At 39.9% G+C, this 12439-nt stretch overlaps 1 protein-coding gene across 7 annotated transcripts in view; it reads right to left on the reverse strand.

The window, feature by feature from the left end:
- LOC135486733 (uncharacterized) overlaps nucleotides 1-12439 on the reverse strand; it is a 60995-nt gene that overhangs the window by 14414 nt on the left and 34142 nt on the right. For 6 of the 7 annotated variants that reach the window (XM_064769806.1, XM_064769810.1, XM_064769812.1 and 3 more), the window contains 10 exons: nucleotides 8675-8787; nucleotides 4814-4901; nucleotides 4242-4318; nucleotides 2976-3012; nucleotides 2423-2520; nucleotides 1984-2100; nucleotides 1544-1695; nucleotides 1178-1313; nucleotides 720-869; nucleotides 371-400 (listed from right to left, as the gene is read on the reverse strand). In XM_064769806.1, the coding sequence (XP_064625876.1) occupies nucleotides 371-400; nucleotides 720-869; nucleotides 1178-1313; nucleotides 1544-1695; nucleotides 1984-2100; nucleotides 2423-2520; nucleotides 2976-3012; nucleotides 4242-4318; nucleotides 4814-4901; nucleotides 8675-8787 (998 nt within the window). The remainder of the gene's footprint in view (nucleotides 1-370; nucleotides 401-719; nucleotides 870-1177; nucleotides 1314-1543; nucleotides 1696-1983; nucleotides 2101-2422; nucleotides 2521-2975; nucleotides 3013-4241; nucleotides 4319-4813; nucleotides 4902-8674; nucleotides 8788-12439) is intronic. The other variant, XM_064769811.1, reaches the window with a different exon arrangement.

Genomic DNA, 12439 nt, shown 5'->3' on the forward strand with positions numbered 1-12439 from the left:
GGGTGAACGTGTTGGTAGAATGTGTCATGGTCAGTAGCCACGTGCTATGATAAGCTAAGGAGAGATAGGTAAGAGTTACCCTTTCGTGTACGTTTCGCCTACATGAACAAATGCTTGTACGTGTACAGGTACCTCTGTAACATGCTTCAATGTATATACTAGAACCTCAGTTGGATCATGGTAAGAGACATCATATCTTTAACCAAGAAGATAAATGTTAGTAAGATCAAGTGCTAGGCCGCATAATTCTTAGATTTATGGTAATACCAGTAATACTGACAGACATTTTGAATAACGAATATACTAACTATGAATATATACCTGCTACATGTAGGAACATCATGCCAAATCAATTTTTACAATTACTCACATTCAATTCGGCACTGAACGGATAAGATGCCTGAATGATGATATAGGATACGGATAAACTCTTGATGACGTAGAACATGCTGAGTTGCTAAGGTATTGAAGTCATCAACATAACCATACCTCAACCGTCATTATACAATAGGGAAGGACCTTTTACCAATAGGATGTTGAAGACTGCTACATCAATGTTTCAGGAATCTAAGTTCATTTGTAGTAGACCGAGAAATTCAAAATATGCTGTTCGACTTTAATCGAATGCCAATGTCAATCACACCATACATTTTTAAATTATGACAATATGCGAGAACTAAATCTCGAGGGGAACAAAATAAACTGCCATATCGGCCTACCTTGAATTCCCTTTCAAAGCCATTGATCTTGGCCTTGGGGTCCTTAAGACTCATCTTCTGTACTGAGCGTGAGAGATCTTTCGCCGATATCACCGTTACACCACATTGGATAAACGTGGCGACACACTTGTAGATAAACTCATATTGCTCCTGGAAAATACAAATACATCATCACCACATTGGATAAATGTGGCAACTCACAAAACTACAAATAGATATTGGCTTTAATCAGGGGCTTTTCTTTGAAGTCTTGATGCGAGGCATACTCTAACGGAGGCAAGAAAGCCAGATGACTGCTAAGCTCAGAAGAAACAAAAGCTGACGTTTCGTATTTTTGCTAACCAGAAATCTTACACCAGACATGTCAAAGAAAAATTATAGCAGAAAAGTTATAGTATAGCAGTTTGTAAGTTGCACTAATTTTCACATTCGTATCACCCGCTTCTCTGTACATGTACCTTGTTTCCGACCATGCCATATCGTTGCTTCCTCATCTCCGTGACCATGCGGTAGACCCCCACTTTATCCTCGGCCAAATACTCGTCCAGCAGTGCATCAATGGAGATGTAGGTACCGGTCCGGCCAGAGCCTTTACTGCAATTCGGACAAGTTGAAAAGATGAGGATACCTTCTGAACAGAATTTGCTTTCGATGAAAGTTGCACACCAAGACAATTCATGTCGGTGTGATAATTTACATTTACTCTAAAAGCCAAATTCTGTGGCCACTCTGCACATACAAACGTGTGTAGAAGTTTACATCAAAGTGTACTCGACGTTGAGAAATCACAAACTGACTTCTCACATTGTTATCTGATAGCTTACCTACAGTGTACAACCATGGGACCTGGTTTATTGAGCATGTAGGATTTGACGACCCTTCTATACTCTAATACTGATGAGATGTTTGGACAATCATGATCGCTCCAGCTGGCAATCTGGAACTGACGCACAGTCCTAGGTTCACTACACCCAGCCTGAAAGAGAGATGATACAGTGAACGATTTTTTTAATTTTAAGTTCGATTCCTCTATTTTTACAGTGCTTTTCCATGAACAGATCTTTGGTTCAAAGCACGCCATCATCCGAGAATTTTTAGTGGGAAATTATGGATCAGTTAACACTATTTCTTGCTGCCCTTAAGTGTAACGGTGTATCAAGTGTTTGGAAAGGCTCCCAACCAGCCACCTCTCGGCTGGGAGTCCGGCGCTGACACTCGGGCAAGATGGCGGCTTATTTACTCCATCCCTTTAAAAAATACCAACCTTTTCTATTCTAAAACTTCGCGTTATAAAATCAGCAGTAAAGTCGGACTTTTCTAACCAAACGTCCACGCTCCCATATCTCCCGTGGGTATTATGCCAGTACTTCTCACACTGTTGCTGTTAACAGAAAAACGAAAATATTAAATTGTTTTTTGTTGTGTTTTGTTGTTTTTGTTTTTGTTTTTGTTTTTGTTTTTGTTGTTTTTGTTTTTGTTTTGTTTTTGTTTTTGTTGTTGTTGTTGTTGTTGTTGTTGTGGGGGGGTCATTTTGTCATGATAATGACGTGTCATTGATAAGTATGGGTACATACAAATGAAGAAAATTTAGGGTGCCCCCTAACTGTGCCCGGTGAACAACTTTTAGAACACAACGACGGAATTAGTTAATGGGTTCCTGTAATGCTTTCTTCTCCAGAACAATAATCCAAAATAATGCTTACTCGGGCATGTTCAAAGAGATTTGTTGCCATGACAATGCAACGGCAGTCGACTTGCCATATCATTCTCCAGAAGTCACCCACGGAACATCTTTTGGGACCTAAAAAGTGTATAATTCATAAATCATTAAGGTCACAAAATATTGAACAAAATACTCTACTTCCTCTAACACCGATTGTGAATATTCATTTCAAGCTAGATATAATTCACATGGTCGTACGATCGCTTTCAACCTGTTTGATTAATATGGACAAAGCGTCTGCGACACCAAGTTATCCGATAGATAGATTCTACAAGGTTTTTTCCTAAGCCCAAACAATTCATCGCAAAAAAGTTGCTGACAAGAGGTGATAGAGAGATTCGCGATCTTTTATAAGAACTGTGCATTATTAGACAATTTTATGTCCCATGTGCGCTCGGCCATTCAAATGCACTATCAATCCAGTTTTATGATGGATATAAACACACTGTTATCTGCTCTTGTCAAAAACGAATCGTTTGAAAATCGGACTTATGTCGTGTGAGCTCTAAGCCCTTCACAGCGAATGCACTTACCCTGAGCTGCTATATAGGCTTTTGGTTTGTTGTATCCCTGAAGGAAGGGAAAAATGTGAGTAAGAAGAGAAAGGATGAATCAAAAATCCTAGGAGAGGCTAGACTGGATGAAGATGAAGGAAGTAGTATTTGCGAAACAACGTAAACAAGAAAAAAATATTAACGGCGTAAGAATTTATCACGGGGACACGATATGCTTGCAAGTCATCAAAGGCCTGATCATTGACCTCTTCGAAAATATTTTACGGTATATTCAAGGACGAGACCTTTTTCATGTGTCTTTAATGGCCATTTTACCATGTTACGTTATCCCCGAGTTATCTATAGATTAGGCGGTTTAGAACTATTGCGACCACTCGGGAAGAGACGCCGATGACATTTTCAGAAGCTATGTAATATAGCTACATTATCCGGAAACTGAGATTGCTGATATTTATGCAGAGGCGATGATTAATGAAGATTGTGACGAAACATTCATCCCGGATAACTCACACATATTTGGTTGGTTAACAGACTGTATTAGCACTGAACCCTGGGCATTCACCATTATTATAAGCTTCTTCCCTTAATGACAAACATGACGTATATACCATCTTTAAATCTTGCTCCGGGGCCCGAGACAGTCTTTAATCATACATAGTGCATGCTTACATCGCGATAGTCTCCCTTATTCCTCCTCCGGGTAGCAAAGGAACGAAGGTGACTCAAGAAAAGAATGTTATACTTAAAATAGGCACCGTTCTATATATCAGGTTGCCTGATCGTCCAAAGCAAAAATAAGTTGAGAAAGTGATTTCGCCCATCATGAACTACTGATATGACCTGCTAAATGCATTAAAGATGTCTTGGCCGAAGGCCCACTTCTAAGAGTTGGCGAATGTTCTGGAGACCTGCTTTCGGCAACTGGAACTTGTCAGAAAAATGATATGTTGCTTTCATATCGTACAATCATATAAGATTGCAATTCTGCCCAATTTGCCAACATTTGACAACTTTCATTTTTCAATTTTGCAATAGGAATATATCTATAGTCTTTCATCATTTTATTTGGATTCATTTGGTCATGTGAAAGGCGCATGATGAATTTACAGTTTATCATCTATATAGAGACCAATATCATTGCAAAGCATAGAGATCACGACAAGAATTAGATAAAAACTGCCGCCTTGGGTACTGAAATACATGGCGAAGTTTTCAGTCTGCGTTGCGGGCAATCTGTTACAAAGAGCTGCCAGTGAATCTCAGTATCACCCAAGGCGAACTTACATCGATCCAACTTGCATTGATGTAGTCTGACCCGGGCCGGCCAGGCACTTCATCGAGTATCACACGACTATGATCAACTGAAATGATATGGGGATGAAGAGTTAAAATGGAACGAATAGGATGGGGGGACTGGTAAACCGAGGTTGGCTTCGGATTTTTCCTGTTCATCAAACTCAGCGTCCCGTAATCCACTTCTTGCGGATCTGGGGAAACAGGCCATTGTTGATGTCAGAAAACAAACCCCAAATTTTGACATTTGACTTTTAACTAGCTGATGATAGGATACAACGGACGTGTAACATCAGCAACAGGGCGGCACTCGTTGCAAGCAAGACAAGGAAGAGCATTTATTTGGACACTCATTCCACAACTGTGTTGAAAGGAATAAGTGTTTATCTTAAGGTTGAGATAGGATGATAAGCCAAGAAGTCATCAAGGAACCAATTCTATCGTCATCAACGAGTCGCTCCGAATCTAACATTTGTCTAGTAACTAGCGTTGATAAGAAAACAACATTCTCATTCTAAAATTACGTGATTTTTTACCATTTGAAGCCTAGACAACATACTCACATGGCACTGTGTTACTAGTATTTTTCATCCTATTTACATATTTTGCGCCTTCCGTGGATGGAAAGACACTTTGGTGTTTCTGGCAGCCCTGGAAAAAAACAATGGTAAACATAAGACTAGTTCTAGGAGAGAAAACCCCAAAATCAAACCGGGTATAGTCTGGGCTCGTTCGCCGGGAAGTGGCAATCAGCCAAGGAGACGGTAACTCTGAAATTAAACCTAACCGAAGACGGAGCACAACGGCCATACTGGCAATACCAGTTAATAATGCCTCTACAGACCACTGGTAGTGTTCTGATACCACTTGTTCGATGTTTGATTATTTTTTTAAAGTAAAGCAAAATATAGAAAACGTGTCAGGAATGACTGCGACGTCACTGGCCGCTTTGTTTCCAACGTTTCCAATTTTGATTTTGGCAGATTAAGATTAGGCCAAGACAAACCGACGATAGACGAGGAGTTGATTAATTGCATTAACGTCTTCCAAAAATAACCATAATAATAGGATCCAGTCGATAAAAACTAGCAACCCACCATATATCGCATAATATTCACACGGTCCAATGGTCCCCAGCGCCATCGAGACGGGCTACTCTATATTCTGAATGAGGATGATAATAATAAGGACAGCCGACCAATATCCCGGAAAATATACCCTGGTCGATGAGAGACAAGTTCGATCGCAGCCTAGCCTCCACTGTCAGCAGTGCTCGATCGCGTCGCAAATGATTGAGTAATTTGGTTCGTGACATCGTATGGGTTGGATCAAGCACGTTTTACGATATCTTAATGCTTTTTTGATTAATATACCACTATAATTGTAAGAGCATATCTCAGTGTCCCAAGATGACCATAACTCTGACAAAACACATGCACAAGTACTTCAGACGGATCATGATGTGTTCATCTTTGTTAGACATATTCTTTGTAGACTATTCGGTCACGATTCGTATCGCATCTTGCAAACATCGATACGTCTCCGAAACAAATACTGGCTTACTGGAAGCAATCATAGAGTGGGTTGGCGTAAACTTTTTGCAACACCCACATGGCATCTTAATCAACGAAGTGCACGACGTTTAAATTATGATCAGATTAGATTATCGCTTATACGGATAAGTTCTGAAGACAAATATACACGCAATGATTGATATGAAACCCATCTCTGATGATCCATTTCATCCACTCCTGTCTCTACCTTTAGTTATTAACTTCAGTGAAGTTTCCCCATTCAACTAATTAAAGATTACCAATGTTCAAATGCAGGCATCACCAAGAACATTTAATAGAAATCCTTTGGCGATATTCGAGATTACTACTATCTCTGATGTTCCCATGTCATCCACTCCTGCCTTTACTTTAAGTTAACTTCAAATCACGCTTGCCATTAAATTAATGTCCGACTTGTTGAGCACGTCACCCAAGAGACGGATAGATCAAGTGGATTGATTGCTTCATGGCACGCTGATGCCACAGTGTGTCTCACAACACGGGTTTCAAATTAACGACATTTGTAAATAAGACAGCGAGTGTGATTGGCGAATGAATCAGTGCCCTTCATTGGTGGATCAGGTGCTCCCAACATGGGTCAAAGAATGAGCACTCTCTTAGAAGATTTTTGAACTTTTAAAAAACATTTCAGGGTCTTTCAAACATTACAAATATGCACCATAGAGATTTTTTAAAGAATGGAAAAAATCTTTACAAACCTCAAAGGCTTTTTCAATTTCCTGAAAAAGCACCAGTTGGTGCTAATTTGTGTTGGTTGAAAAGCCTTTAGAAGATTTCTCAAAAGCTCAAAAACCTTTATTTTTACGAGTGTAGCATTGTAAAGTGACCAAAAGGCAGAAATTGTTAGGTGGTTCAATAAATGTGTTTTGATTGGTGCAATAGCTTCCGTCAAAGGTTGAAAAAGATTCGAAATAAGCCAAAGGCGTTGATTGGATGTCGGGTTGTTGTCTATGATTGGTGTATCAGCGTCTCCGAACACGGACTGAATAAATTAAGCTACATTATTCGCAGGCCCACGTTGGCAACTGAATCAGTCTCGACGATAAGCTGTTCTCGCACCGGGGAATTAATTTTTTTCTTGCATGATGAATGGGACAAGTTGCAGGCTTCATCATCGTTACTAAGTCTTGTTAAAAATGTGTCGTTAAAACTAAACCCCGAGAGATTGCTGTAGCTGGTTTATTTTTTAGTCCACCCGACGATTAGATATTAATATTTTGCTCAAGGGGTTTAATTTCGTGTTCTCTCCATATTTTTTTGCACAACTTAGTGAAATACAAAAATGCAGTTGTTTTATTTAGTAGGTGTTATCTGACCTACATTTAGACTATGCCATACTGGAAAAACCGCCGCGCTACATTGTACATGCACGTGCTTACATGCAGTTCGGTACAGTACCCATGCACGAGATCACTGTTGAAGCAGTGCATGTACATTGTTTTGGCCTGCATAGTAACTTTTCCCCTGAAGCAAAATTGTGATTGTTTGCCAAAATATGAATAATACTGAATAAACTATAGAATAATAGAATGATAGACTTGCTGCATTTTTAAATGCAAAACTGATAAAATGTATACGGTGGCTAGGAAAGGACATCACATGATTTTTTTTTCAACATGAAATTTTTTTTCAGGAAATATCTCGAACGACGGACTTGTTATCTCGATCGTTCGAGATAAATAACTCGATCACCCGAGATAATATCTCGATCACTCGAGAAAATAAGTCTATCGATCGAGATTTTGACATCGGGAATATAATCGGGGGCCCAACCTTGATGCAGCTTGTCTTCCCTTGAATTTATTGCGCTAAACCTTTTAGCTGAAGATGTTGAATACACACCACACCACCCAGAACGGAAGAAAAAATCGTATAATAAAGCAATCTCGCTTTAAGCTAATGGCTCATTTTGACTCGATGGGATGTCAAAACACGAGAGGTTATCATAATTCTATACCAATCGATTGCTCCATTGAACATGGAGAAAATGTGGTGCACAGGTTTACAGCAGTAACAGCCAGCATTGCGCATTTGTTATATAAGGAAATGCAATTATAAACAAGAGGAATTGCTGATTTATTTATTTTTTTTTTGGAATAGAATAAGGTTTATTGCTCAACAAAATTACATTGCGTCGAGCACAAAACTACCTATATACAATAGAAATACGAATATACATGCGAAGGTTTTTTAACATCAACAAAAGAATACGAATTTGCTTACAATATGATTAGAGTAGTTGGAGAGACTTTGACAAAAATTTAGTTAGTTTTATTAATGTATTGAATGCTTATATGCTAACTTTTGGTTCATAAAAAGGAAGACCACTGTCAATGAATACAATCAGTTCCCGAGAATCTCCATTACGTTCAGGTACCTGTACATGTAGTCGCCCTTGCCGATTCTGACATATCGATCCCCATGGGAGCTGTTTTATGGGTTTCGTTGTTATGAACATTTGCAGGTTATTCCAATGATAGGACAGTAGAACAATGAGTATTGAGGCCAAAGTACGAACGGGCTTGTTTAGAGACAATAGCTCGTGTGTGCTTTTGGGGGAAATAACGTGATGTTCTCAGAAATTTGAATTTTGACCCCACTCTTTCAGGAGAAGGAGGGGGCTTAAAAAAACGGCTAAACTTTAGAATTACCGATCGGATGTTCCTCCGCACTATATAAGTTGTGAATCGGTTTAAAGGGTTAGGGTTAGGGTTAGGCTACTTGTTCATTATTCGGTATTCATTCGCCCCTTAGACCTATACTTCCGATCGGGAATTCTAAAGTCGTTCCAAAAAAACATTTTGAAACTGTTGATAATCACAGAAGACCTCTTGAAAAAGTTCTGCTTACCTTAAATTCTATGAACACTTCTCCCTTTCTCTGCTTCTTCCTGTAGGCGTCCAGAAACGTGGAAGCTAAGATAGGATCGGAGTTGAGTTCTGCTATCCTGTGATCCTCGATCGCTGAATAACAAGGAAAATTCTTAAAGACGTAACTTATGTTACTCCAAACGTAGCGTCCTAAACAAGATCGGACGACGTACCCAATAACTGATACAGCGCTTTCGTCTGACATTGTGATATCCAGCAAATGTTTTTATATGTTGTTTTTTTATTAGACAGAGTTAGCGAGATCCATCATTGGCTTTTACGGGCGTTTTTGGTGCCTTTACACCTTCAGGGTTTGTCCCAGCGTATTTTTGATCACCAATGCTAGTAATCAGCAGGACACATGCTTCTTATCAAAGAAAATTCCCAGTTATCCATGAGTTAGGGCATTCCTCCAAGGAAATTGTTCCCATGCAGTTTGGCATTCAAAACATTTCAGATTTCCTGCCCGGGGCGAAATCGTCAATGGCCTTATGACATTATAAATAACACTAAATTTGAACAATGAAGAAATCATCCCCAAGACTGATGTAACATTTCTCCATCGAGTAAAAGGCACTTGTCATATCCACTGCCAAATCTTGCTCTCCTGGAGATTCTCCACAATATCATCCTCGTGCTTTCGAATCCGATGATGTCATCCCATCGAACTCATTGCGACCCACAAATATTTGCAACCAGCAAATCAAAAGGCCAAAAAATATGATCACGTTTAATACTCCCGGCTTCCTTTCGTAAAGTCTGTGAATTCCCAAGGAGACCGCTTCATGTTATCAGATATTGCTGTACTTCCACTTTCCCAACGAGTCCCTATCTTCCTCCAACTAGAATTCACAACATCCCGCGGCTGCGTCCACTGCAGCCTTAGATGTCTTCAACCGCCGCGAAGAGTGAACCAACAGAAGACTCCGTTAGCCCATCCAACTCGAATCTGTATTAGTCAGATCGAACCCCGGCGGGCCGCTAAAAGATCGATATGTAGTCCTCCGAGACTGCGCACAATTTAACACTTAGATGGTATACGTAACGAGCATCCCAAAGCTCACGGAATCCGCAATCAACTTTAGATTGCAACGTAATCTATATGTCCCTTGATGGAATCGCTGCATTCTGCGAGTGAAACGCAGTTAATCTTTTTGCTGGAAATCTGACTCTGTACGAGGCGAATTTCATCGGTGGTTGATTCGTAACAAACAAGTAAATGTAATATAATCAACGATTGTCCTATGACATATGTAAGTAACTGTTGGTGATGATTTATACACGTGGCAATGTTAAATCTGGCGATATCTGTACATCTCTTAATGACAATCGTAACTTGTTTGACCAACACGGACGTAATCTTTGTTTTTAATCAGCACAGGCATGACTATATCATCATTCATAGTCATGATCATCATTCTGTAGTGATGGCTATTAAAAGATTGCTTCCACATATTTCACCCACATGAGACCTTTTCTCATGATGTACATGTATGGCCATTGGATTTCGAAATTTCTATAAAGACATGCTATTTGACCATCCCAACAGTCACACTGAGACACTCCTGATCATGATCATAAGCAATAACAGGAGGCGATAGTAACATTAGGAACCATTATCGCTTCAGAGAGGAATGAGTATACCCTATTGTCAGATGATGATATGAGCCGCATGGCTACAGAAACTAAAGACATTTGCTGTTAAAGTCTACAGTAGGCATTATCTACATTATCTACATGCTTTCAACCAAGGCTACTCTCACTCTCCTGTAAATGTACCCAGGCACGGGTGAAATTTTAACAGAGTTAAGTCACGTATTCTTCTGTCCTAATAGGTTTACCACTTCCCACTACAATTATTATTGCTAAACCTTTCCCGAGGACTTTCAGAAGGTCTTTTAGTCTCCGTTATCGAATTAGAGAAACGCGCAATGAGATTTCCAACAACCATTCACCAACTAGTTCCTCCTTAGAAATATCCCGCGAAGCTTTTAACGTATCGCGGCCTTTTCGATATGAATTCAAAAAGAACAAAGACATTTCCGCTGTTCGTGTTCAGCAAGGAGGAATAAAGGCGCTGACTTCGGGACTTCTAGAAGGTTCTATCGCTAATTTGTCTTATATTTCTTCAAGTAAACCTGTCAGGGTCGATGATGTGGTTGTGGTTGATTCGTAACAAGCGTAAGTAAATGTGACATAATCAACGATTGTCCTGTGACATAATGTAGGTAACTGTTGGTGATGATTTATAAACGTGGCAATGTTAACTCTTGTTTACTCTTGTTAACTCTTGTTAACTCTGTTAACTCTTGTTAACTAATGTTAACTCTAGTTAACAACGTTAACTCTTGCTTGTTAAGAATCAATCCCATGATGAGCTGGGGTTTGAGTTTTGAATTTGTTACGCTCATCACCTCCAAATAAACAGTTCTACTCATTGACAAGAGTATTAATATGTGACAAGCAACATTTCCAAACTTTAGAATGTGTCGCGATTGTACCTCTTAGGCTCCCCTCATCAAATGATGTTTACGATTCCGCAACATCCTTGCTCGAAGCTTCAAAAGGAATCATTGGAGGTAAAGGAGGTCATGAGGCGAATAAGAATAGCCAGTCTGGCTACCGCGCTGCTAGGCAAGTAATTCGTACATGCCTGGAATTGTCATATTCCTGGATGGGTTGAAGACGAAAGTCTGTATTAACCGGCCATTACTGTAAGATATCGCAGAGGTCGACAATTTACTCGCAACTAGGCTATCCCCAGACCAATACAAGTTACCCGATAGCGTGACCCTGTCAACGGGTTTGCACCATACCGCTATCGGAATTAGCTGGCCCAGTCTCTAGGGAATAATTCGACAACCAGAACCCTCTTTTTCAAACGGATCAGTCAGCTGTTGTATTGCATACATAAGAGAAATGACAACTGGTGCGCCAAATGCCTCCAGACTACAGACATTTCACTACAGGCAATAGAGTAAAGACATGAATCGGGTATTGCCAATTATCATAGATATGATAGATGTCATCTTTTCACGTTTCATGATTCATTCGATTCCCATATGAACAGAACACGTCATAATGACGTTATGATTTTCCCTAGCAGTAACTCAGCACTCATCCCATCACTGGGATCATCACCAAGGGTTATAGTAACTCTTCAGTACATTACATCTTACACATGCTGAACAGAAATCAAATTATTGTTTACAACAACACAATTTCTACGAAACGAACGCATCAGTGCTAAAGCTAACCAGTAGCTCGGACCCGCCAATCTTCACAAGGCCCGGATACTCTATGCTATTTCTGGAAGAGTTTTCCTTCATACAAGGATCTCCTGCTCAATTTTCGAACAGAAATGTCTAAAAGCCATCTCAAGCATTCGAGCTGCGCATCCCGATGACAATCAAGTCTTACGGTGTATTTTTTTCGATTGTCTTTGTTGATTAATCAACTGGAATCATTCTAAACAGAAACATTCGTTTACACAAGAACTAGATTGGGAAGCATCGTTGGTCATCGAAAGCTGGGGCTCCAGCTCTCGATGACTCATGTCTGGCTCGGTGATCGAGAACCGCAATGTCTTTGACGTGTCCAGTGATTGCAATGAAGCTCGTAGGACTCTCAGAGTGCCCTTCACCCTATCTTTCCCCTGATACCGATCTCACCCCTTTTCCCTGGCTCTAAAATTAACATCAGTTTATCGTTTTGCTTCAAAAAATGATTAGATTCGGAAAGGTCG

Source organism: Lineus longissimus, chromosome 4 (assembly GCF_910592395.1).
Source record: "Lineus longissimus chromosome 4, tnLinLong1.2, whole genome shotgun sequence".
NCBI classification, from domain to species: Eukaryota; Metazoa; Nemertea; class Pilidiophora; order Heteronemertea; family Lineidae; genus Lineus; species Lineus longissimus.